We start from the raw sequence: 27,258 nt of genomic DNA on the forward strand, positions 1-27,258 counted from the left end.
TGTCTATTTACCTGCCATCTCCACGAGATGGCAGAAGCACGTAGATACTGTATGGTTGGCCAACATCTCATGGTCATGTTTTTGTTTGATCTCGATTCAAGTCATTTCAATGTTGTATTATAAGCCATATTGTCCTTCAGTAATTTTATAGCAAAGTTGGCCGACTTCAGAGGCACCTGACGCACGCGTCGTTTACTTCCCTTCAAGATGGCAATCTTGGCCTGGTGTCTTAGTTTACGCTAAAATAGCCCAACGATAAGATCGTTATTTTTTTTAAATACAGGAATGTTTATCCATATTTTGAGCTTTTAATTGTGACAGTCGTTTCATGGATATAGTCTGCAGAGCCCAAAACAAACTGGCGCCTAGCCTGGCGTGGTGATTAACGCCTATTTCCCTTTTCCCCACGCCCCGCTACGTTTTGGTCCGCCTCATCGAGAGAGGGAGAGTGAGGAACGTCAGCCTTGTCCTATTGGGACTGTATGAACCTGATCAACCTCTTTACCGCAACAGGTTATGTCTACGTGTGGTTTAATGGGATATAAAACATGTTGGATAGCCAAATTGAGTCTTGAAGGTGAATTACTGCAACATGGACGGTAAGTGTCCGTAGGTATGGCAAAGGCTATTTAATCGGCAAGAAGGCTATATATGCTGTATCCTTAAAAAATAAGACGGTGTGTCGGGGTAGAATTTATTTCTATTGCTGGTGAGATAGCGTTGCTATTGCACACCGTTGCAATTAACCTGATCAACGTTCTTGAAAAACGCTTTCCTATCGTTGTCCTCTAACATCAATGACATAATACATTGTTGACTCTTCATCATTCTGTGTCCCAAATAGCATCTTTTGTCAGAATAACAATAGAGCATCTCGACATCGCCACGTCCTCGAGGTCTGGCCAACTGTTCACAGAGAGTGTGTGAAAGAGAAAGATACTGTGTGTTTGTGTGTGTGTGAAATGAGTAATAAAGACTGCAACGTACTTCACTTATGAATCCCACTACTGCAACAAAGACGAGCATATGTTACCAGGATTAACTTTGAGGCTTTACACTCACAACTTGTGTTATTAATGTCATGACAACCTTTCTGTCTGTCTCTGTTTGGTCTGAGATATCATAGAGTATGGTCAAAGTGTGATTGAAATATTTCCTTCAAAATATACCACACTCAATGTCATGTTATCAATAAAGATTTTCCACATGACAATGCAGCGTTCAAGGGCAAGAGATTGGATGTGTGTGTGTGTTTTGCTAGCCAACAGAAAGATAACTTTGCTGAAGTGGCAAAGTCAGTCAAGACTGCATCTCCTGTATCTGGCTTTGTCCCAAATATACCTGCCAAGAAACCCACCACGACTGCCTCTCACTGGGTCAAACCAATGTCTAAGATGAGGGTCTGAATTATACCAGTTATTTCTATGTTGGTTGGCAAAATAAGTTAGTTTTTTGTTCTTATGGTCTCTTGTGGCGGCAGTTATAGCACTGTATACTATTTGTTTCGTAAAAAGGTTTATATGGACTTGTTAATGTTGGAAATTCATTATAGGTGGTGATTGTGTGAGGTGTCAAGCTTCAGATAGAGAAACAGACACAGAGAGGGGAGAGAGGGAGAGAGGTATAGGTAGAGTAGGTGAACCATAGCAGGAGCTGACCCAGAAAGAAATGAAAGGTCCTGGAATGCTCCTTCATGGTACAGCATACATTGTGTCCCAAATACTCACCTGCACAAAGGGAGGTTGAGTATTTGTGGTTATGTGTGTATGTGTTTCTGTTTTAAGTGTGTCTTCTGAGCTGCTGAAAAGGCAGTCTCTCTCACACACACACACACACACCCCCACACACGCAGGCACACACACACAGAGGCCTCTTTCTCCTCTGGCTCTGCATTACTTCCTGCGTTGTGTCTCATAGAACATAGAACAGTCTCCCTCTGTGAAGGACTGTCCCACACACACTTTAACAGCCCAGCACACACAGGTGTCAATCAGCATTCAGCTCAGAGTCAAAGGGCATTTGTAAGAGAAGAACCCAGCCTGGTACACAAGATAGATATCTGGTACTTTTGTCTCCTTGACCATATGAAAAGAGGGAACGTTGTAGTCAACCTTCTATAAGACGATTCCCTCATCTATCCATCCATTCATTTCTCCAGGATTTAGTCTGCTCTTGTTTAAACAAGGCAGTATCTCCATTTTAAAGGCAGTACAAACACTGTGTGGACTCTTTTACAGGGATGCTAATCATGTACCGTATGTCTGTGATGGAACAGCACACACGGACAGTATGCAAACCAGCTAGCCTCCTGGGCTGTTTGGCTCGAGCTCACACCGTCATCAGGAGGTCTGTCAAGTGTATGACATCATCCAGGGGTCCAGGCCCTATCCAGTTGGCCTGTTCACAGCCTGTGAACACAAACAGAAGCTCGTTTGAGAGGTGGAAGAAGGGAAGGGTTAGGGTTCGTATTTGAACATGACACAAACTCACCACTCACACACAGTCGGTTTTAGAGGAGTGGACTTTTAACTGTGATCTCTCCCATATTCTCATTAGTTACCCAAACTAGATCACCTTACTGTTGGGCCCACCCTAAAAACCACTGTTTCTGTTGTGTCTGAGCGCTTTGGGATGGGCGCTTTTGTGTGTGTGTGTTTGTTCCAGAGAGTTTCATTACTCATGAGTAATTGGTGGTGTCCGTGTGTGTGCCCAGTGATTTATACCACAGCTACATGTGCCCATACTTTCACACGGATGGAGAGGGAGGGAGGCACAATACAATTTATTGGAGGAAGAGTGGAAGAAGATGTGGGATAGAGAGACCGGCAGGAAGAGCAGAGGAAGCAGAGGAAGCAGAGGGAGAGGGGGATCTTAAAGAATGAGGGAAGGACAGTAAAGAAACGTGGCATGTCCGAAGCATTGGATGCACGGTAAGATTCAAACAGAGTGGTGGAGATGGAGGGAGAGACGTCGGGCCGAGCGATAGAGAAGACGGATGGCGGGGAAAGAGAGAGAGGAGGGACCCGAGGCGATGGCGGAGAAAATCGGAGGGAGGGGATGGGAACCAAACGGAGCAGGGGCGATGTGGAAGGGGAGGGAGACGGGAGCTGGATAGGTATGTGGACGGAGGGAGAGAGAAGGAGGGGACGAGGGGTGAGCATGAGAAGGGGGAGGAGTCAGGGGGGAGGGACAGTGCAGGATGGAGAGAATGGTGGACCTAACTGTAATATCACATGTCGAGTTCATGTATTGCAGGCTGTAGACTGGGGAGGGCAGTCAGGTGCAACTGGGTATTATAGTACAGTTGGGTGTTCCACGCAAGGTTGGCCACCCCCCTTCTCTATTCCCTGTGGGAGCCAGCTGAGTGAACACAATCCCAGCACTAGGGAAGCTAGATCAGCCAGAGGCAGAGTGGGAATGTGGGAATGGGAATCATTCATCTTGATAAGCTTTTAATGCATGCAAATGAATCATGCAGCATGCAAAATGCCACTATGACCAAGGAACAGAACGAAGGTCTCAGTAGAATGACAGGATTACATTAGACACACACCACAGACACACACACAGGGTCAAGGTTCTTTGCCTAATGGTGGGGGAGAGGGTGTGTGTATGTACAGTGTGTATGGTTCAGACTTCTAACATTGGAAGGTACACTCAGAATCACAATGTAGACAGCCAGCCTCTGTGTCTCTCTCTCCATCTCTCACACACACACACACATACAGATGTGTTTCCTGTCTAGGAAGCTCCATTGTTGTTGGCTCAGCGTGCTGCAGGTCTGGTTGCCCAGTAGTCTCCTACCTGATCTCAGACATGGGAGGCATCGCTGCATCGCAAGAGTGTGGTTCCCTCCTGTAGATCCATTCCACAAGTGCATGGGATTCCACCATTTTGTTTAGGGTTTTTTGCAATTCTGATGTGGCATATCAGTGTAAATGGAGAGGAGAAGACAGGGGGGGGGGGAGAGTCTCTATAGAGTGTCATTTTACTAACAACACTAACAGGTCTAGAAACATGTCCTTGTATGAATGTAGAAGCTACTGTATGCTGGGTTGGAAGGAAACCTAGGTGCCTAGTGTGACAGGTCGTTTCTAAGGGTCAAGTGTGTGTGTGCGTCCGCACGTACGTGTGTGTATATGTGTGTGTGAAACAGTGTTCCTGACACATACAGTATAGGTGAATGTCCTGTCATTCCAGCAGGTATTGGGGGAAAGGAATGAGGAGCAAGGGCTTGGACATACAGTCAGTGGAAGTCAGAAAAAGAGAGCAGAGTGGGAGAGAGAGAGAAGGGAAAAGAGATAGAACTGAAAAAGTAAGGGAGGGAGGGATGTGATGAGATGAGATGGCTTCTGTGAGAGATTTATAGTAGCAGTTGTAACATGATGTCCAGTTTAGCCTCATGTTCTCTCTATTCCTCTCCTTTATCCTTGTTATAATTCTCTCAATCATTCCCTCTCCTATACCGCTCTGATTGCATACCCGATTATGTACACTCCTCTATCCTTCTCTCTGATTCCCTTCCCTCCGTTTCTCTAAGCATTGATCTCTCCTTCTCCCTCTTTTTGTCATTTTGTCCCCACCTTTTCTCCTCCTCACTCTGTCTCTCCTCCTCTTCTCCACCTCCCTCTCTCCTTCTCTGTCGTTTCTCGTGGTGTAAGCCCCTCTCTGCAAGCCCTCCCTGCATTGCTAATAGGAAGACGGGATTCGCACACACATTTTCGCTCCCTCTCGCTCGCTCCGTCTTCTCTGGCTCTCTGTACTCTCTTGTGCGCGCACGCGCGCACACAGTCCACCCTCACACATCCCCTCTCCTTGCTTGCCCTTACACGCACGCTAACGCTTCGCTCTCTCTCTCTGCAGATGTCTGAGAGCTAGCCAGCCGAGGAGCCGAGCTCCCCCTGCCCCTGCCCCTCACCTGCAGCCATGAATGGTAAGAACACTGGCCCGTTTGTGCGCGTATGTGTGCGTGTTCCTGTGCGTGTGCGTCCGTGTGTGCCCGCGCGTGTGTGGACACCGCTGTGTTTGTCCCGCTCTGTGTCCCCCCTGGAGGAAAGGAGAAAAGGATGTGGTGACCGAGAAGGATGGAGAGAGAGAGATGAGGCACGGGGAAGCGGGGGTTTATGAGAAGGAGAGGGATGGACATTTGAGAGAGCTGTCGTCCATTCGAACCTGTTTGTGAGATTGTTGTCTCTCTCTCTGTGCTTCTTTGCTATGTCCTCCAGGCACGATATTACAGTTTACCAGTTCTCTTCTTCAACCAACTGTAGTGGGGTCTTTGGTAAAGATTGACTGCGTTGTGTGTGCGTGTGTGTTTGAGTGTGTGGTGAAGATGAAGGTCTTTTGATTTGGTCTTGTTCTCCGCGATGTGTTAATGAAATATTGATTTGGCACCAAAGCAACGTTTGAGAGTACAGAGAGAGAGAGATATAACTGTGATCTCACTCTCAGGTCACTGAAGTTTGGAAATTGAGAATACCACTCTCGAACCGGAATCGTCGGTAAAGAAACTGATGGGTATGTATGTGAATAGTTGATGCTGTGAGGGCGACAGTAGGGTCACCCTTTTACTGCTGGAACCGGTCCACTAGATGATGCATCACACTTGTCCTTGCCAACATTGATAATCCTTGATGTTCTGCTGTACTTTCAATATTCACTTGTTTTCTGCTCTTTTGGGGGGGGGAAAACCTGCTAAATGAACATAATGGAAATATACAGTTGCTCGGAATTGGCTGATTTTGTGTGTGTGCGTGTTTGTGGATGTCTCCTCTGTAGACACTGCGTACGTTTGTCTGTGTGTGTGTGTGTGTGTGTGTGTGTGTGTGTGTGTGTGTGTGTGTGTGTGTGTCTAGTCGTTAATCCTTTTTGCTCTATTCTCTGATGTTAGAACAGTAGCTGCTGCTCTGTCCAAATCCCTTCAGGGACTAGCTTCACAAATGGCCTTTGTCACCTGTGGTGTGAGTGTGTGTGTGTGTGCATATAGAGTCATTGTCAAGGATATGTCTTGTCCTCATGACTGAGTCTGAAGTTTAACAAATGCAGTTTAACAGGCAAGGTTCCAGCTGCCTGTCACTGGCACTGCTTGAGCAGAGTCTCCAACTATCTACTGTCTCTGTACACCTCAGCTGTAGAGCAGCCTGCTCTGTACACCTCAGCTGTAGAGCAGCCCGCTCTGTACACCTCAGCTGTAGAGCAGCCCGCTCTGTACACCTCAGCTGTAGAGCAGCCTGCTCTGTACACCTCAGCTGTAGAGCAGCCCGCTCTGTACACCTCAGCTGTAGAGCAGCCTGCTCTGTACACCTCAGCTCTGAGACTGTTTGATATGTAAATAGTGGCAGAAAACAGCAGTGAAAGTGTTTCCCTCCTGCCTGCTCCTCAGAGACCTTTGGTGGTGAGGTTAGACATGTCTCCTGAGGTCTGGGAGAACTCCTAGACAACAACAAGTACATACACACACACAGTACATACACACACACACAGCTCATACACACACACGCAATCGCACACAGTACAATTAATACACACATACCCACACCATGGTGCTTCTCAGTCCCCTGAGCCAAAGCCTGCCGTTGCTGCTGCAGAGCCCCAGTATTGCAACATAGAACAATGTGATGTGGTGGTTGTTGTTTTCTAACCAGAGCGTTCAATGCTCTGTAGAACCGTCATTTAAATACTGCACACCCCTCATACAGTATCTCTAAACACCCAGTTGATTTAGTGTCATGCTTCCTGTTTACTAAGGGTTTGACAATCCCATTTAGTCAATGACAGAGTGGTGCGGGTCTGTACAGCACTGTGGAGAGGGTGCTTGTGTGTGGACCCTCCTGCATGGAAGGAAGGTTCACCTCGGTCACAGGAGCTAAGTGGTCCGTCTCCTGCGTGCGGTGATGGTGCTGGTTCAATGATTACACTAAACACACTCAGTCCTCACACTGAACACACACTGAACACACACTAAATACACACAGTTCACACAGAACAACACCCAGTAGGCACACTCTAAACACCCTCTGACAGCTCTGAATACATCCATGCTAGCATGTCCCATCGGTGCTGTGCCAAATAGCTCTTGCCAGTCCTCCCCTAGCTGAACGGGCAGTGTGGAAGCAACCGGAATAGATGGAAACTCTTCCCATCTCCTGTTGATGAACTACATTCTCTGTTGAGGGGGGGGGGGGGGGGGGGGGGGGGGGGGGGTGACATGCTAGTTTTTGCTGACGGTGCTGAAGAAGGAGGACTGCTGTGCGTTGCTTTGAGGTCGTGTGGGAAAAACAGCAACCTGAACAGGTGTTACCGTGGCGATAGTGCGAGAGGAGGGGTTTGGCAGAGAGTGGGAATGGCTGGCTGTGATTGGGTAAGATAGAGAGAGTGAGGGGCGTGGTGTTTGAGGACAAACAGACAGCTCAGAAAGGAACAGTTGTCTGGGACAGGAGAGTTCCCTTACAGTAGCATGGTTTCAAAATATAATAATGTCATCATACCATATTATAAATGACCTACAGTGGTTAATTTGAATTTTGAACTTTGATTTGATCTTCAGTCAAATGTTCTACCACTGAGCCATTACCTGAAGTAGTTGTTGGGAACATTTAACTTCTAAGACCTTCTAAATCCTGCTCTCATCAACACATACAATCATGCTCTCACTACCAAACAAACACACAGTCTCCGTATTTCTCTGGGACATGCTGTAGTTGTTAGGTACACTAAGGTTCTTTATCTCCTCAACTAGGGAAGAACAACATTTTAGGTTAAATGTACACACACACAGCTTCTCGCCTAAAAATATCCTTGGCAGGCCCTTGGGCCCATTGTGTCATTTCATCTGCTGTGTGTGCGTGTGTGTGTGTGTGTGTGTGTGTGTGTGTGTGTGTGTGTGTGTGTGTGTGTGTGTGTGTGTGTGTGTGTGTGGTGAGCCATGGACTGCCTGGGTGTTTGGGTTAGCAGCAGCCAGGAAGTTCCATCAGGGGCAGAGTGGTATTTCCTGTCTGTGGTGTATAAATGACTGTAGGTTTTGGATTCAGAGTCTGCAAAAAGCCCTAGAAATAGACCCCTGGATTACTGCTGTCTAAATCCATCACATCTGCACCTAACCAGCTCCATTACTTCTGTCTGAACCCATTAGGTCTATCTAACGCTATCACCCTGACACCGGCTCATCCAACTGGATCACATGCTTATCGTCAGACACTTTTTCCTCCTATAATCACATGGACTGAAAAACTTGAGACGTAATTTAAAAAGCCATCATTTGGCAGCACACAATCCTAGTCCCTCATATTTGGAGTAAGATATGTATTTGATTGCCAAATGAATGCAATTAATATTTAATTCCTGACCAATCGTTACAAAGGTTGAAAAAATTACAGCCCCCCCCCCCCCCCCCCCAAAAAAAAAGAATATATCAAACTGTCATGCCTATGATTATATATATTAAATATTAATATACCATGGGTAAGAACTTACATACTGTTGCCATCTTCAAAAGTGTTTTGCATGCAAATCACATGCACATTACCATATATATATATATATATATATATATATATATATGCTTATTATGCATTATCATGCTACCCACACAATAATTACATTTTACATAATAAGCTGGTGGATTTATGGAAAACATTCGATTGAGTACTCCTCTAAGATGTTTTTGCGGGTTGAACTAAAAAGCTTTGCTTTCTGAGGGTGTACTCTGTGTTAACAATGCACTGGTTATCGAGGGAAGACTGTATCCTCACTGGGGTATTCAGTTTGTCTAGTTTGATTATTTCTTCCCTTTCATTCTATCCCGCCTCCCTATCCTGCCCTCCCTCTCCCTCTCCCTCTCTCTCCCTCTCCTCCCCTCTCCCTCTCCCTCTCCCTCTCCCTCTCCCTCCCTCTCCCTCTCCCTCTCCCTCTCCCTCTCCCTCTCCCTCTCCCTCTCCCTCTCCCTCTCCCTCTCTCTCTCTCTCTCTCTCTCCCTCTCTCTAGGTGCTGTCAGTATGTGGGCCATCACTTCAGAGGAGAGAGGGAAACATGATAAACAGTTTGACTCCCTCACACCCATCCTTGGCTATGTGTCAGGTCTGTCCCTGGACAACAGACATACAAAACACACTCATGCACACAAACACACACTCACGCGCACACACACAATAAAACCTTCAACAAATGACGTTGATTACATCTACCAGTAACTGTTGTTTGTCTTGCTCCGGCTATTCTGCCTGTATTCAGACTGAGTGCAGACTGTTGACATAGCTGGGATACTGATGTGATACTGCCATAAATGTTGAATCAACCTGTCACTCTGTGCGTTTGTGTGTGTCCATAGGAGAGCAGGCAAGGAAGTTCTTCCTCCAGTCTGGCCTCCCTGCTTCTGTCCTGGCTGAGATCTGGTGAGGGCACCTTCTTCTGCAGCTCCACCCCCCTGAGCAGTCTGACTAAAGACCAGTGTCTCCTGCTAAGAGAGGGACAAGCCAGTGTTGTGGCCAGTACAAACCCCTTCCCCCAGTTGAACTTCCTGTTGAGTCCTGACTTCCTGTTCCAATTCCTGCCCCACCCATGGCAGTTTAAACAAGACTTTTATGTGTGTGTGTGTGCATGTGTTTGTGTGTGAGTAATGTAATTAGAGCAGTACTGTGAAGGCAAGCTGTGGAATTTAAGATGCAGACTGGATCAGTGTGTGTGTGTGTGTGTGTGTGTGTTTGCATGTGTTTGAAGCATGTCTTGAGAATGTCCCTGATATTCCCTGTCTCATAAGTCTATCTCAAAGTACCAGTGTGCGTCATTAAGATACACTTGTGAAACACTCCAGTGGGCACTCTCTCTCTCTCTCTCTCAGGGCTCTGGCCGACATGGACAGTGATGGGAGGATGGACAGACTGGAGTTCTCCATCGCCATGAAGCTCATCAAGTTAAAATTGCAGGGGCGCAGCCTCCCTCCCGCTCTGCCAATCATCATGAAGCAGCCACCCATCTCCAATCCAACCTCCATGATGACATCATCAGTCCGCTTCGGTACAGCCCTCAGATGACCCACATTCGGCCCAGTTTATAATTGTGCCTCCCTACCCAACTTCTCCAACTGTTTCTCCCCTCCCCCCTCTCTTTTTTCACTCTTTCTCTCCAGGCATGGGCTCCATGCCAAACCTGTCTATCGGCATGCCAATGATGCCAACAATGCCAGCCATGTCCATCCTAACACCCATGCCTGTCAACCCCTCCATGCCCTCTGTGCCCCCCCTGGTACCACCAGGTACAACGCTGCCCCTGATACCACTCGGCACCACAGGACTGCCCAACGGCAATGCCAACCTCTTCACCTCCTCGGCACTCTCCACCGCAGCAGGTACTCCGCTCATCAAATGTTTATGTCAAAGACTCTATCATAGCCTTGCTGCCTTAGCCTCTTCCCCCATCTTCTTCTCCATCTTATTGCATCACAAGGTTGAATGCCCTCAGATAGTCATCTGGTCTGGTCAATGAGCATGTGGGGTTATCGAGCTGTAGTTGTGGCTTTCAGTGATGCGTAAGAGTTCTGGAGCCCTGTCTCTGACCTTGGTGTATTCAGCCTGGATGTTTCTATGCAGGGACCGATTGTGTAAGTAATGGATGTTGTCATCTTCAAAGTGTACTGCGTGTGTGCGGCTATGTGTGGTGTCCCCTGTGTGGCGGCGTCAGTGGACGTGTGTGCCTGTGTGAGATTGCTTGTATTGATGTGTTCCTGTGTGTATATCTGTGTGTGTGTGTGTGTGTATGTGTGTGTGTGCCCACACATGAGTTGTTGCCCTGCTATCTGCTGATCTCACCAGGGAGACGAGGAAATGAACAGCAACATGCCACTCTGCCCATATCTGCTCCGCATTAGAGAGGAAGGGAGGAGAGAGCCATTTGTATTCCACTGCTTTCCTTCTCTCCTTCTCTGTCTGACGGTCTTGTCTCTCTCGGTCCGTCTTTCTCTCTCTTCTTCCCTGCCGCCTTCCGACACACGCGCGCACCTTCTCTTCCTTTGTGTCCGATCTGTCTCGCTTGTGCTCTTGGGTTCCCTTTTCTCTCCCGCCGTCTCGTCCTCGTCTGTTGTCTTTGTCACACTCGCTCGCCCCGTTCTCTCCCTTTTTGTGTCTCCCCTCCATCCCCCTCTGTCTGTTTCAACGGCAATTAACGGCATGAAAAGAGACCCATTAGCGCGTGAATCTCTCGGAGTCCGTGGGTCTCTCTCTCGCTTTCTCTCTTTCTTTCGGCCCCTCTCTCTCTCTGCTGTGACTGAGGGATGAAGCAGATGTTGCTTCCCTGGAGAGATAGAAACAGCATTGTGTATCCTACATGTGTGTGTGTGTTAGTCATCAACTTGCTGTGAGTGTGTGCCTGTGTGATCGGGTAGGAGGATAAGATTAGAAATCTACAAACACGCAAGAGCACACTTGCAGAGAATTCTTGTATGCCGTATCGGGCATAGGTATTTTTATGAATACACACTTTTCTGAACACATGTGTGTACATTTGTTTGGACACATGCAAGCATACTCACAGGCTTGTATCTCCCTTGTATCTCCTCATTAACTGATCGTTGATCTTGAAACACTTTTCATGACTCTCCCATCCTTCCTCCGTCTCTCTCCGTCTCTCTCTTTCTCTCTAGCTCCCCCTCTCTCTAGCTTCTCCTCCCCGATGGCCTTCTCTCCATCCACAGGAATGTCCAAAGCCAACTCCCTCCTAGACCTGGGCTCCAGCAGGTAAGAACCAGGAAGTACATAGGAAGTAGATGATCATACACAGTAAGTAAATGGTAATAAACAGGAAGTCTATCACACAGGAAGTGGTAGTATTACATGATGAGGCCTAAGTCCTGCAAGGATGTAAGAAGGACACTGGTTGACTACTGGCTGCGGTTTGTAGATTTTCCATCAAGTATGCCTGCCTGACAAGAGACAGGTTTAGGAATGTTTCCTCCGAACCATGTCGAAGTAGTCCATGTGTTTGAAATGAAGAAGTCAGGAAATGTTTGCAACCAGGCAGTCCATGTCTTAGCCCCCATGGCCGACAGAGCGTGCCAGATTCCTCTCTCCTCCTGAGCAACTAATTAAGATCTCAAGAAACATCACCAGGGAGCTTCCAGGCAATTAGTGAGTGTAAGTAAAGTAGTGGATACGACAGAGGGAGGAAAAGCAGGGCAGAACTGAAGCATCTCTACCTGGAGAACTCAGTCACAGAGGAGCTGGGACTGCAGAAGATGGAACATACTGCATTGATATCTGTTATATCAAATGCAGGATATATTTAAGACGTCTCTCTCCTTTCTTTGAAATCCTTTTCTGCTTATCCCCACTCTGTTTTTTGTTTTTTTTCCTCTCTCTCTCCCCCCATCTTTCTCTCTCTCTTTCTCTCAGACTGGTGTAATGTGTGGATACCTTTTTGACTACTTATATTATATTTGACTGACTACTGACTTACAACAAAAGATCATCAACATCTTTCTCTCTCTCTCTCTCTCTCTCTCTCTCTCTCTCTCTCTCTCTCTCTCTCTCTCTCTCTCTCTCTCTCTCTCTCTCTCTCTCTCTCTCTCTCTCTCTCTCTCTTTCTCTCTCTCTCTCTCTTCCCCTCTCAGCTCTAACTCGTCCTCCACCACCTCTCTGGCCAGCAACTCCCCTAAGACTGGCTCGTGTGATTGGGCGGTGCCCCAGGCCTCGCGTCTCAAGTACCGTCAGCAGTTCAACGGGCTGGACAAGCTCATGAGTGGCTACCTCTCAGGTGGGCATGGCAACCACACTCAACCACACATGAGCCACACACAGAACTGCATGTTCACACACTTGACCATACTGGAGCCACTCACTGACTGGTCTGGACTACCATTCTAGTGGCTGTGACTTCTCAAGACTACGATCAGCCTCCTCTGCATCCTGAAGCTGTTTGGGTCACTATCTCATGATCTATCTCATCTCCTGTGTTTTAGGGCCTCAGGTTAGGAATGCTTTGACAGCCTCCCACCTGACCCAGACCCAGCTAGCTACCATCTGGTGGGTAGCATGTGTGTGTGTGTGTGGGCTTGTTTTAATGCTATCTTGAGCATGTGTGTGGGTATGTTCTCAAATAACAACTTTCATAAACTAGGACCAAACCAGATTTGCCGTGTATTATAATTCTGATAGTGTGTCTGTGTATGTGTGTGTACATGTTTGTGTGTGTAGGACCCTGGCTGATGTGGATAAGGATGGCCAGTTGAGAGCTGAGGAGTTTATTCTGGCCATGCACCTGGTAGACATGGCCAAGACAGGACATCCTCTGCCTCTCACCCTGCCTGCAGATCTGATACCCCCCTCTCTCAGGTAACACACACAAACTCACTCTCTCTGCCTCTCTCTCTCTCACACACACACACACACATACACATGCTCACATACACATTCTCTTACAAGCTTACACCCACACACTCTCACACACACACAAAGCTCAAGAATCCATCAGTGGAACCTGTTTATGGTAAGATGGATGGATGCTTATACTACTGTCTCCTTCTGTGTTTTCTCCCAGAGGAGGCAGGTCCACTGAGCTAGTGAATGGAACTGTGCCCTACATCTCCACTGGACTTATAGATGGAACTGAGCCTTCGGAGAGCACTCAGAGGCCCAAGAGCAATGGTACACACACACACACCCACACACACACCAACAAGCACAAGCTCATAATATGATTACATCTTAATGCAGAAAGGGCACATACGACTCATGAACACAACTGACACATCTATATTTCCATCAACCACTCTCTAACCCTCCCTCCCGCCCTCTTAACACGATCCAAAGTGTCGTTTGAGGACAAGCTGAAGGAGAACTTTGTACGGGGCAGCGCAGAGCTGGAGAAACGCAGACTGGCTTTAGAGGGACAGCAGAGGAAAGACAGAGAGAGGAGAGAGAAGGAGAGGAAGGAGGCGCAGGAGAGGAAGGAGAGAGAGGCGCGGGAGCAGGAGAATAGAAGGCGCATGGAGGAGGAGAGGAGGATGGAGAGACAGAGGGAGATGGAGAGACAGAGGGACGAGGAGAGACTCAGAGAGCTGGAAAGGAAGGAGGTGGGTAGAGAGTTATTCCCGTTTTCTTTGGTGTGTTTTATGGTGCATGCAAGCATGCGTGTGTATGTGGTTTTACATATTGTATATTTAACCCCGGGCCTTCTCTATATATCACGACTATTCCTTATCTCCTTCCTTCATCTCTCTTTCTGTCTCTCTCTTTATTTCTTTCCATCTCTCTCTTTCACATTCTCTCCTCCCCTTTCCCCCCTTCTTTTCTCTGTCTGTGAGCAGGAGCTGGAACGCCAGCAGAGAGTGGAGTGGGAGCGAGGGAAGAAGGAAGAGCTGGGAAAGAAGAAGGAAAGAGAGCTGGAGGAGATTCTGAAGCTCCGGGCCAAGAAGAAGAGTCTGGAGATGGAGCTGGAGGCTGTGGTTAGACATGCTGGACACACAGACACACACACACTCACGCAAATGTGTAATTAACAAACTCACACGCAATATTCTTACAAAGTATCGAACTACATCCGATTGGTCAGTGCTGTTGTCCATTATTTCCGTCTCCCAGGGCAGCAAGCACAAGCAGATCTCCGACTGTCTCCGTGACGCCCAGAGCAAGAGGCGTATCCAGAAGGCAGAGCTGGACCTCGTCAATCAGAAGAGAGACGGGAGGATCTCTGAGATCAACACCCTCCAACTGCAGTTTGAGGTATGTCACGACCCTCCGTTTACACCACCCACTGTCTCCCTGCCCCAAAATACTCACCATGTGTCTGTGCGTGTGTGTGTGTGTCTGTGCGTGTGTGTGTGTGTGTGTGTGTGTGTGTGTGTGTCTGTGTGTGTGTGTGTGTGCAGGACTGCCAGAGGAAGCTCTCCCAGCTAGTGCCAGAGCAGCAGAAGCTTAATGAGACACTGCGCAACATAAACCTCAACAACCTTCCCTGTAAGCAACAGTACATCCCCCCCCCACCCACACACACACACAAATCAGTACATACCCTCATACACACACAACACCATTGAAATACTATACAGTATACGACATGATTTGTCCTGCTAACCTTTGCACTTTTGCCTTGCAGTGGAGACACTGAGTTCTGTGAGCGGGGGCATGGCGGAGAAGGGCGTGGCCTGCAGGAGGCTGAAGGACCAGCTGGATACCTTGGAGAGAGAGACCACCAGCAAGCTAGCCCTGATGGACCAGTACAACAAGGAGATCACGGTCCGAGACCAGCACACATCTCCTGTACATGGACCAGACTGACCAGCCTAGACCTCGACCAGACAGATCAGACCATCCTAGAAGACTATGACCCTGTAGTTAGTTCTGACACAGACAAGACCAGTCTTGACCCCCATAACCCGGACATGGACGAGTCTTGGTTGGATCTAACTTGGAATAGAATAGAGGTGTCCTCTGTAACATGAGAAATTCTCTCCCTGCAAACGTTTACGTAACCATTAACATGCACACACACACACACACACACAAATGTTCCTGTGGCACTAACTCCATTCATTGACACAAAGCTAGTTAATAACTTGATACCTGGTGCATCATCCTCCCTCGACTCTTGCATTAGAACAGGATGTAATACTAATGCTTTTCTCTGGTAAAACCTGCTCTCTCCTGTTTTCCAACATTCTTTCTGTGGTGTCGTCTAACCCTACTCTCTCTTTTCCTTTTGTCTCTGACCCTCACCATCTCTCCTGCAATGGACCACCTGTTCCCCCTCTCCATATTTGCCCCTTTATACCTCTGCTCTTCCTTTTTTTTGCCATCTCTTGCCCCGCACACTCTGTCTCCGTCTCTCTCCGTCTCCTTCTATCTCTGTCTCTCTCAGTCTTTGTTTGGGGCCCTCTCTTTACTTTGTGTCCTTTCCGCTCTCTCTCTCTCTCTCTCTCTCTCTCTCTCTCTCTCTCTCTCTCACATTCCTCGCTTCTCCTCTTTTCCCTGCGTCCTCTCCTTCCTTGCGCCCCCCCCTTCCCGCTCCCCCTCCCCCATTCGTGCTCCTCTTCCTACCGTAGTTTGGGGACATGGATGACTGTGTTCTACAGGGTCTGCTCTCTCTGCTGGGCTGTCTCAGCCAACTGTTCCTCCTCATCAAGGTTGTTCTTCTCACTATCTTCTTTCATCCCTCCATCCTCCTCCGCTCCTCCCCTGTTTTTCCATCTCCCAGGGTTTCCCCTTGTCAGGCTCTCATTACTTGAATCCCAACACCTTTCTTTTCTTCCTGTGGAGATTTGATATGCTTGCTTTTTTTGTCTATATTTTTCTTATTTTTTGGGGAGGAGCCTATGGTATTATATGACATCAGCCTTTGTTGTGTAGTTCTCTTTATCCTTGTTTAGTTTTTTTTCTTTTGCTTTCCCTCCATGACATCAACACCATTTCCTCATGATACAACACATAAAAAATGTATATTACATGCTACCTGTTTAACAATACATGTAAACACATGTTCCAACACTATTTTTACAATGTATGTGGCTGTACTGGTGCTGGTTGTGTTTTGAACAGTCATGAACAGTCAAATGGAATGTATGTGGCTGCATGTACTGAAAGGAAGAGAGATAAAGGTTGACTGCTTGGGGTTGTGGTTGTACAGTCAGTCCTGAAGGTTGACCGTGTGTGTTTGTGGTTGTCCTGTCAGTCCTGAAGGTTGACCGTGTGTGTTGTGGTTGTCCTGTCAGTCCTGAAGGTTGACCGTGTGTGTGTTTGTGGTTGTCCTGTCAGTCCTGAAGGTTGACCGTGTGTGTTTGTGGTTGTGTTAGGAGCTGAGGGAGAAGCAGGGGAGGCAGCAGGCTGTGCTGGAAGATCTCTACAGAGTCAAGGAGCTCAAACTGAGAGAGCTGGAGAAGCGTCGGGTCGAAGAGAAGGAGAGGAAGAGGAGGGAGGAAGAGGAGGCTGCCAGGTCACGATCTCACACTCCTACAGATGTATAATTTAGAAGTACCATTTTGTACACGTTATACATACATACACATATATTATGAGGGAAATCACGGATTATATTATTGTTTTGTTTAGTATTATAGGTTATATCACACCTTTTGAAGCTCAGGTAGTATGATGTCTAGACAGGTGTCTTGTGAGCGTGTGTTTTACGGTGCTTGACCTTCTCAGACTGGCCAAGCTGGAGCAGGAACAAAGGGAGCAGGACCGGAAGGAGGAAGAGAGGAAGGAGCAGGAGAGGAGAGAACAGGAGAGGAGAGAGCAGGAGCGGAGAGAGCAGGAGCGGAGAGAGCAGGAGCGGAGAGAGCAGGAGAGGAGAGAGCAGGAGCGGAGACAGAGGGAGGAGGAGGAGGAGGCCCGTCAGAGGAGACTGGAGGAGGAGCAGAGGGCCAAGCAGAGGGAGGAGGAGGAGAGAGAGGCGCAGGCCCGTCTGCGGGCCACCCAGGAGCAAGCCCAGGAGGAGGAGAGGAGGAGGAGGAGGAAAGACGACGAGGAAGAGAGGAGGAGGGCCGTGCAGCTGGAGACAGGAGGAGCCCACCCCTTGATGAGTGCCCAGAGGTCGTCGACCCTGGTGACCTACCGTGCTCTGTACCCCTTCCCGGCCCGCAATGCTGCCGAGCTCAGTCTGGAGGCAGACTGTCTGATAGAGGTGCGACACACCCAAACACACACCAATATATCCTCCAACTGACGGAGATAATAGGGCCGAATGTTTCCATAGTGATCAGACATACGCACGTCATGACAGCTACGTCTCCCTTCATGCAGGTGGACCAGGAGACTACTGGAGAGCCAGGCTGGCTGTGTGGAAGTTACCATGGGAACAGGGGCTGGTTTCCTGAGAGCTATGCCGAGAAATGCCCTGCCCCCGAAACAGCCCCTGCCCCTGGATTGGCCCTCCTACCCCCCACCTGCCCCCCTCCACCACCCATATTGGGGTGAGAGATAAGAGAAACCAAGGACACATTCTAACCGTCTACCTTCACCGTCTTTCTTTATTTGGTTTTCCTTATTGCACTGATAATGAAAGTGATACACCTTTTTTCCACTCTCTTTCTCTTTCTCTGTCGGTCTGTCTGTCTCTCTCTTTTTTCTCACTCTACTTCTCTCTTTCTCTCTCTTTGTTTTTCTCTCTCTCAATCTCTCTCGCTGTCTCTCTATCTCTCTTTCACACACCCAGAATACCAGCCCAGGAGGCAACAGTTGCAGGGCCAAACTCCTCCCCAAGCCCAGGCCCCTCCCCCTCAGACTCCTCACAGGTAAAAACACTGGACGTGGGCGATGCTTAGCTTCACAGATGAAATATACCTTGGTGGTTCTTGTTCCATTTCAGAAGAATCTGGGCTGTGTTCCATTCCACCCAGATTGTTGTTTCCAACCCTCCAGACATAAAACTAATACCGTAGGACTGAATAGTTGGTATGGCAGATGCAGCAGGCCAGTAAACAGCACAATGGCCAAGTTATTTCTTACATACTGACCTAGTGTCAGATTTCAAAAAGCAAAGTGAATTGGGGGCAGGGGATATGGCACATGCCAAGGAAATAAAATGAAGCCCGTTGTTGGAGTAGCAGGACATCAGTGTGATTCTAAGGGGGCACAGTTTAGTTCCAGCTGTAGTTGTTCATTCTTGAGGCCAGCTTGGTTTCCTGGTGGGAGGAACTATGGAGAGAGCATTTGGGCTGGAGACAGGCTCTGGCAGAGATGCTGTCTGTGCCTTGGGACAAGGTCTGGCTGGCTAACACCGACACAGACACACACATACACACAAACATCATATCTGCACTAGTTGATATTTTTAGCCATAGTCAGAGATGTATTCTCTGGGTCACACACACATCTACCACCTCATAGGGTTTAGTATTCAGTGGTGTCTTATAGTTCAGCTCCTCATCTCCCTCCTCCTCCTCCTCCTCTCCCTCCTCCTCCTCTCCCTCCTCCTCCTGCTCCTCCTCCTCCTGCTCCTCCTCCTGTCCCAGTCCCCTGCTCCCCTCCTGGCCAGGGCTCTCTCCTCCTGGTCGGCCTCCTCAGACACCCAGCTCAACCTCACCTCCAGTGACGTCATCACCACGCTGCTGAGCTTCTCCCAGGATGACGTCATCAGCGTGCTGCAGAAGAGGGAGGACTGGTGGCTGGGGCAGCTCAACGGGACCCAGGGCTGGTTTCCCAAACACTATGTCACCGTGGAGACGGGCAACAGCAGCACAGAGTAATGATACACACACTGCCATTGGCTGATTATGGGTGCTGACACATGCACACACTCATATACCTGGTTTAAAGCTATTATTACTGTTTCATACTTGTGCACATACACACCTCTAGATGGGACATGGCCTTCAGTACAAGTACATCTTATTAGAGATACAAAATCATTTGAACCGCATGTACAGACAGTGTATGGCGGATGTGTGTGTGTGGGGTCTATGAGCAGGGTGTGTAAAGAGGTCCTCTTGTACCTGTGTGTTTCTCAGACACATATACTCCAGCGTGGATGAGTTGGATTCCTCAGACAGCCAGCTGGAGGGTAGGTGTGCCTCCATCTATGCCCCTGTTTAGTCTCAACCAATTGGAATGGCCCATCCGTCATCTGTCAATGAATTGACCGGACTCTCCTCCAACCAGAGTACGTGGCCCTGTACACCTATGAGAGCCCCGAGGCGGGAGACTTGACGTTTGTTGAGGGGGACGTCGTCATGGTTACGGAGCGTGAGGGCGAGTGGTGGCGTGGGTGTATAGGAGATAAAACAGGGGTGTTTCCCTCCAACTATGTCAAGCCTATGGAACCAGAGGTCAGTTGAAACTACAGTGGTCGTCTAGGTTTGAATCCTAACCTATCAGTCTTCTCAACATGTAATAAATGAAACCTTGATGTGACGTGAAGGGCTGCATGGAGCACATTGATCCTACTGTAACTTTATGAGCATGGGACCCTAAGACCGCCCTCCGTCCTAGACTCTGACCTTGTGTGTGCCTCTAGACAGTCGGGACAGGAAGGATTAAGGTTTTGTAATCAGTTCCATTATTTTTCAGGTAACAAGACCTGGGGGTCCAACCAAGAAGCCTGGTGAGGATTGAGTTTGTGACCACAAACAGACACACACACAGACGCACATAAATCCAAATAAATAGCCATCCCCTTATGGAGTTAGTGTTCCCACCCAGATGGCGTTGACCTAATCTTTAAGTCTATGGGGGATTTTGATTGGTCAACAGAGATTGCCCAAACCGTCACAACTGCTGTTGCCCTGACAACTGAGCAGCTGAGTCTGTCACCAGGACAACTAATCGTAGTCCTGGCCAAGAACTCCTCCGGCTGGTGGCTGGGGGAATTGCAGGTAGGAGGAACAGACTGGACTGCAAACTGTCCATCTGCACCACACCCCCTGTGTTTATCACATCAGATACCAGACATCCAAGCAATCCTCACAGTATTTTAGTTGTGCTTGTTTGAACAGTGTACTGGCACCATAGGCCACTTGGGTTCAATGTAAACAGAGTATAGGAGAGAGGGAGCTACAAAACGATGCAACCAGGGATAGACAAGTGACGGTCAGGCCAGTGTGGTGAGAAGGAGACGCTAGACTAGACGATCTGCAGGATATTTGGAAAGAGTTGTCATGTGCTGTACATGATATAAGAGATCATGTGTGTTTGCCTCTCTCTCTTCGTCTCCCTGTCCGCTAGGCCAGAGGTAAGAAGCGTCAAAGGGGCTGGTTCCATTCCTCCCATGTCAAGCTCCTAGGTCCTACCAGCGGCAAGTCGACACCTGCACCCGTACCAGGTCAGCACCACTAGGACAGGACTAGAACAGGGCTGTTCACTACACATGAATACCCTTCAGGGGATGACTAAGTGCAAAAGAAACATATACTAGAGTCCCTGAGATTCCCTCCCCCTCTCCATCCCCTGCCCCCTCCATCCCCCCCCCCCCCCCCCCCTCCAGTGTGCCAGGTCATCGCCATGTACGACTACACCGCAGCCAATCAGGACGAGATGAGCTTCTCCAAGGGTCAGCTGATCAGCGTGCTGGACAAAAACAACCCGGACTGGTGGAGGGGAGAGGTCAACGGGGTTACGGGCCTGCTGCCCACCAATTACATCACGATGACCACAGAGTGCGACCCCAGCCAACAATGTGAGTCCCACCCCCAGTCCCTGTCAGCAACCTAACAATGGAGACCTAAAGCAGCAGCTTAGTACTGGGGTACCTACACCACATCTGTGCCTAGCCCTGACTACGGCCATGATGTGCACTGACCAGGTGACCGAGAGACACGTGAGAGAGGTGTCACTGCACTTTTATGACTGATAGGGAGTGCTGTCTGTTCTACGTGGCGTATATCTATCTTCTCACTGCTTGACCTGGCTCGATACTCACTGGCTGCAGGTGCAGCTGAGTCCGAGATCATGCGAGAGTGTGGAGATATCCAGAGTAAGTACAGACAGAGAGACGAGGGTCTGGGTCTGGTGATGGATCTGTGTTTCACTGCACTTCCTGGTGTGGGTGTGAGCACTAACACATACTGGCAGTGGTACATGCTAAACACAATCTGGGCTTGAAAACAGCTGGAGGGTTTTCTATTTCTAACAGAATATCTCATCTTTGAATTCTCCTTGCACTCTATACTGAGTGATGGGGGATTCCTTATGAAGAAAGTGGGAGAGAGAGAGTGTGTATGTGTGTGTGTATGTGTGTGTACGTCTGTTTGTGTGTGTGATCAGTATTCATGTCTGTGGTCCCTCAACAGCAGTTGGTCGTTGTTAACAATGCAGAACATACAGAATGCTTAATTAGACCAAACTCCATGAACTCCCACACACACACATAAACACACACACACACATATATACAGTAAACATAGATATAAAAACTATCACTTGACCCACATGTTTTACAAGTCACGTATTACATTTAAACATAAGTGCATTTTCTTCACCCGCAGCGAAATTGGTTGTTAAAAAAGATTATGAAAAATGTGGTGCTTTTTAATATGATTGAAAATGCAGATTGCATTTAACGGCAATTTAACCTATACAAATGATCTCATAGGTTAAATTATAATATTAATGACTGCTGTCTCTCTCTCCCTCCATCTCTCCTCATCACACTCACTACCCCCTTCCTCTCCTCCGCTGCATATCTCTTTCTGTAGGACAGTAGCACTGGCTCTCTCTTCTCTTCTCCCTCCTCCTCCTCTTCCTCCTCTCCCTCTCTGAGCCAATCAGAACTCAGAATGCCCTGTTCCGCCAGGATGTTCCGACCCAAACTGCCAGCAAGACCTCTTCTGCTTTCTGCTTTGTCAATTGTTTAGGACTTGCTCTCCTCTCCTCTCACTATCTTCCTTACTTTTCTTTTCTAATTCCTAACTCTTGTTATTTCTCTGTTGTCTGTGTCCTGTCTTCTTCCTCTCCTTTTCTTTCTATTCCCCTAGTCTCCACTAACTAACCAAGTGAGAGAGGCAGCTGGATTTAATATGGCCTCTTTAAGTTGAGATGATGTCAGAATCATAGAATGTGTAGTTTTGCTTTAAACGTAAATATATAAAGAAATATATACATCTTATAACACTTTGAATACAGTATTCTAATATCACATTGTACACTGTCATTTTGGCTAACTGAAAGCCTTTTAGTTTTTTAACACTGAGGCTGTGTATCCGCATTAGAGTTCACAGGGTCATTTATTTACACTGACACAAATTATGTTAAATACTGTATATACAAATACATATATACCCTGGCTGCAGTATCTGGACCAATAAAGATCTTAGGTTAGAGAATCATTGCCTAGACCTAGATCAACTAGCTTACGTTAAGTGCTGCATATACGAAGAATGTTCTCAGTTTGTCAATATTGTACATCACCAGCGACACAAAAGGGGCGAATCTCAAATATCTTTCCTTGATTTCTTACATTCTCTCTCCTCGTCTCCATGTTGAACACTAGGAGACAGAATCTGGATGTTTTCCAACCCCACCTAGGAACGAGTAAGGCAGGAACCATGGCTAGATAGCTGAGTTTCATCCCACTAGTCAGTGTACCAGTGCATATTGTAGCCACTCCCTCACTCCTATGCAATCACCTGTGGTCAACACCCCCCATTGGAGGTGCTTGTGTTCGTTTAATCTAGCGTTAGCATTGCCTGCTATATCTTGAATAGGACATGGTTCCCAGTATGACCTGCATAAAATACCTTTTGCAAATACTGTCTAATACTGGGGTTGCTTTTGATTGTGTTAACCCGCTACAGTGAAATCAAAGTTTCCTCGAAATCTATCTCACCTCAAACACAACTGTCTGATGTAATTGCCCAACAGGCCTGTAATCAAACCTGCCTCATATTGGTCTGATCATGTCCATACACAACATGGATCTGGTAATAAAGAGATGGTTTTAACACAGCAACTGTGGGTGGTTTGTTGACGTCACACTCAATCCAAACACACACACACGTTACAAATGTGTGCACATACTGCATATGCTTAATACATCCAGTCAAAAGCATCCATTTGAACATGCGCTCGCACACGGCGTTCAGAAACACACGTGTGTGCTGTGTTTGGTCTCAAAGTGTGTGTGTGTTGCTGGGGGCTCTAGGGTGTGCTGACCTGATGACCCTGGACACCATGACCCCCCAGGAGAGGAAGAGGCAGGGCTACATCCATGAGCTCATTCAGACTGAGGAGACCTACCTGGAGGACCTGGAGCTGGTGCTGGAGGTAGCACACACACACACACACACACTTTTATTGCACACATCAGGTTAGAAACACTGAAAGTGTGTGTTTGTGTGTATGTGTGTGTGTAACAGGTCTTCCACAGACCCATGTCTGAGTCTGGCCGTCTCACAGAAGCTGAGATGGGGGTTATCTTCGTCAACTGGAGAGAGCTGATTATGTGTAACACCAAACTGCTCAAGTAAGACTGGCTGAGGCAGTCCTTGTACATGACTGCACAGATCAGGACCCTTAGACAGCTATCTGCACCCTTCCTGTAGACAGCCATGGAAGTGGACACTTTGTGGAGATGTTTGGGAACTGAGCAGTGTGTAGTGACAGCTGTGGTGTGCAGGGCGCTGCGCGTGCGGAAGAAGATGGGAGGGGAGAACATGCCGGTGCAGGTGATAGGTGACCTGCTGGCCTCTGTGCTGGCCCACATGCAGCCCTACATCCGCTTCTGCTCTTGCCAGCTCAACGCTGCCGCCCTGCTGCAGGACAAGACCAACAACCACCAAGACTTCAAGGACTTCCTCAAGGTGAGACAGAGGCTACTTACATCCCTGTGGACTTGACTGAAGGGTGGTGAGAAGGGGCTGGTACGGTCTGGAAAGGTTGGAAGGGTCTCTGTGTTTTGGTCTCATCCTCACTTTATCTGGCCTTTTCTCTGCTCCTTAACAGAAAATCGCCACTAACTACCGCTGTAAAGGAATGCCCCTGTCTAGCTTCCTCCTCAAGCCCATGCAGAGAATCACCCGCTACCCCCTACTCATCAAGAATGTGAGTCTTTTTGACACAAACACTCACCCAAACACACAAATGCTCATATAAGAGCATACAAGTGCCATGGTCTGTGAGTCCTGTTAGACACTCATTTGTCTATTTGTGTGTGTCTGTGTTCACCTGTGTGTGTGTGTGTGTGTGTGTTTGTGTGTCAGATCCTGGAGCACACTGCAGAGGCCCATGTGGACCGGGGGCCCCTGAGGGAGGCTCTGGAGCGAGCGGAGGAGCTGTGTTCTCAGGTCAACGAGGGCGTCAGGGAGAAGGAGAACTCTGACAGGCTGGAGTGGATCCAGTCTCACATCCAGTCGGACGGCCTCATAGAGGTACAGCATGTACCACACACACATACAGTAGACATATCTCAAATCGAATGTTGCTACAGATTAGGATTCCAAAGATCTTTTCTTTCTTTGTTCCACTTCCCATCCAAATGAGATTATCCCCAAATAATCTCATTTCCTGGTCTCTCCTGGTCCCTCTCTCCAGCACCTGGTCTTCAATTCCCTGACCAACTGCCTGGGGCCTCGGAAGCTACTGCACAGCGGGCGTCTCCACAAGACTAAGAGCAGCAGGGAGCTGTGGGCCTTCCTCTTCAACGACTTCCTGCTCCTCACAAACACCGCCAAGCAGTTCAGCTCCTCCTCCTCCGACAAGCTCTTCAGCCCCAAGTCCAGCATGCAGCTCAAGATGTACAAGACGGTGAGGACAGGGGAGACGCTGCTCAGGATGGGGGGGGGGGGGGTGTTTAGTTTCTTGTTGAAGATAATCTGGTGTTGGTCTAGAGCTCTAGGTTACTCCTAACTAGGAATCTCTTTCTTCTGTCTGGATCTCCAGCCGTTGTTTCTGAACGAGGTTCTGGTGAAGATGCCATCGGACCCGTCCAGCGATGAACCGCTGTTCCACATCTCGCATATCGACCGCGTGTACACACTCAAGACCGAGACCATCAATGAGCGGTAGACACACACCAAACCCAGTTCAACATGCATATCGCAAAAAAGCTTTTCAAAATGCAGTCCCACTGTTAGAATGAACATGCATACAAACTGTTGTACATTGGCACCAGCGTATATATACAGGATGTATTGGGCTGTATGATAACAGTACTCGTTGTTTAGGACAACGTGGGTCCAGAGGATCAAAGCTGCTTCTGAGCTTTTTATCGAGACTGAGAAGAAAAAGAGAGAAAAGGCATATCAGGGTGAGTTGCCTCGTTTCTACAAGTGTGTGTGTTTGTGTGTGTGAGTGTGTGTGTGTGTGTGTTTGTGTGTGTGAGAGAAAGAGAGAGGCCCAGAGACCGAGAGAAAGAGAGCATGTATTCTATACCCATAGCAAGTGTCCCTATCCTGCTGATTCCGCCCCCCCTCACCTCTCTCTCTCTCTTTCTCTCTCTCTCTCTCTCTCTCTCTCTCTCTCTCACTCTCTCTCTCTCTCTCTCTCTCTCTCCAGCTCGCTCTCTCAAGTCCAGTGGGATCGGCCGCTTGCTGGTGACCGTCATAGAGGCCCAAGAGCTCAAGGCCTGCAAGCCCAACGGTGAGAGCTTCTGTTCTGCACACCTACAGAGAATCTAGCCTCAATATAGCCCAGAGGACCTATGTTGGTCTCTGAGGGATGCTACTGTAGCGGTCATTTGTGCTTCCTGATATTTGATCCCCCTCCTCCAGGTAAGAGTAACCCGTACTGTGAGCTGACCATGGGGGCCCAGTGCTACACATCACGGCCACTCAGCGACACCCTTAACCCCAAGTGGAACTTCAACTGTCAGTTCTTCATCAAGGACCTGTACCAGGACGTCTTGTGCATCACTGTGTTTGAGAGGGACCAGTTTTCCCCTGATGGTCAGTGGAAATCATCTTGCACACATTGGATTAAAGATGACAACGTAACACTCACACGAGCACGTTCACACACACACATAGTTCATATATGGCTTTTTTTACAGCTGGTATATAGTACACGTATAGTAGAACCAGCTGGGTCAGTGTGTGTCTCTCCACAGACTTCCTGGGCCGGACAGAGGTTCCCGTGGCGACCATAAAGAAGGATATGGAAAGTAAAGGTGCAGCAAACCGTCGTCTCCTGCTGCATGAAGTTCCCACGGGAGAGGTGTGGGTCAAACTAGATCTCCAACTCTACGAACAGACCAAATAGAGGACACTAACATTTGTCCAGCTCTACAAACACAACAAAGAGTGATGCAATCCCAGTAATGTCATGAAAAGCTGGGGTCTTTTTTTAATGTTCGACCTAGCAACTACTATGATGCTGTACATTATGCTTCAGTGAAAGAAACAGACTTGCCAAATGTACATGCAGGCTACAGGCCAAGGAGAATGTGCTTTTTAGTCAAATCAATTTTTAGTAATGTATCTGTGACTCATCATGTTCTGTTTTGGGGAATATTGTAAAATATTTTGATTCAGCTGTTAATTGGTCATGTCATATAAGCCTTTCAGAGTTGATTTCTATTTAATAGTCAGTAGTCTGGGGAAAACTTCTTAAATCTTTCAATTTATTTACCACATTTTACTTACAAGTTTTGTACAGAAGGCTATTGATACATATATTGGAAGATGCAAATATCAATTGTAAATTCCATTGCCAATTATTTTCACGGTTCATTGAAAATGGAGAACTATTGTTTCCTTAGTTCTTCTCAAACCTTATATCTGTAATTGGGTCATTGTTTCTCTAATGCACAAATGAAGGCTGATAATATAAGGTATTATAATATTTGCAAAGAATATTTACTACAAAATAAACGTTTATTTGTTTGTTTGTTTTAACCTGTCGCACAACA

At 47.8% G+C, this 27,258-nt stretch overlaps 1 protein-coding gene across 3 annotated transcripts; it reads left to right on the forward strand.

Moving 5' to 3' along the window:
- Nucleotides 1–53: 53 nt before the first annotated feature.
- Nucleotides 54–26,692, forward strand: LOC124477136 (intersectin-2-like). Of its 3 annotated transcripts, XM_047034735.1 has the most exons (40): nt 54–599; nt 4,864–4,933; nt 5,452–5,517; nt 8,983–9,075; nt 9,326–9,389; nt 9,836–10,011; nt 10,124–10,342; nt 11,633–11,726; nt 12,599–12,741; nt 12,947–13,010; nt 13,182–13,319; nt 13,525–13,631; nt 13,797–14,059; nt 14,294–14,431; nt 14,568–14,708; nt 14,855–14,942; nt 15,082–15,221; nt 16,775–16,914; nt 17,127–17,604; nt 17,724–17,893; nt 18,136–18,214; nt 18,935–19,164; nt 19,430–19,482; nt 19,581–19,747; nt 19,989–20,022; nt 20,172–20,293; nt 20,643–20,739; nt 20,902–21,093; nt 21,346–21,390; nt 23,557–23,678; nt 23,771–23,877; nt 24,031–24,214; nt 24,357–24,455; nt 24,614–24,781; nt 24,945–25,157; nt 25,293–25,414; nt 25,577–25,659; nt 25,908–25,991; nt 26,123–26,296; nt 26,458–26,692. In XM_047034735.1, the coding sequence occupies exons 3-40, from the start codon at nt 5,514–5,516 to the stop codon at nt 26,607–26,609; spliced, it is 5,187 nt and encodes a 1,728-aa protein (XP_046890691.1). In that variant the 5' UTR covers nt 54–599; nt 4,864–4,933; nt 5,452–5,513; the 3' UTR covers nt 26,610–26,692. The 3 variants fall into 3 exon arrangements, with proteins under 3 accessions (XP_046890691.1, XP_046890690.1, XP_046890692.1); XM_047034734.1 differs by lacking the exon at nt 5,452–5,517; XM_047034736.1 differs by lacking the exons at nt 5,452–5,517; nt 21,346–21,390.
- The last annotated feature ends 566 nt before the right edge of the window (nt 26,693–27,258 follow it).

The sequence above is a fragment of the Hypomesus transpacificus genome, chromosome 14 (assembly GCF_021917145.1).
Source record: "Hypomesus transpacificus isolate Combined female chromosome 14, fHypTra1, whole genome shotgun sequence".
NCBI classification, from domain to species: Eukaryota; Metazoa; Chordata; class Actinopteri; order Osmeriformes; family Osmeridae; genus Hypomesus; species Hypomesus transpacificus.

Bases quoted from the DNA above. Each gene is read 5' to 3' on its own strand.
- LOC124477136 (XM_047034734.1), top strand. The intron at 10,012-10,123 runs GTACAGCCCTCA...CTTTCTCTCCAG, and splicing joins GACATCATCAGTCCGCTTCG to GCATGGGCTCCATGCCAAAC. The intron at 14,709-14,854 runs GTATGTCACGAC...GTGTGTGTGCAG, and splicing joins CCCTCCAACTGCAGTTTGAG to GACTGCCAGAGGAAGCTCTC.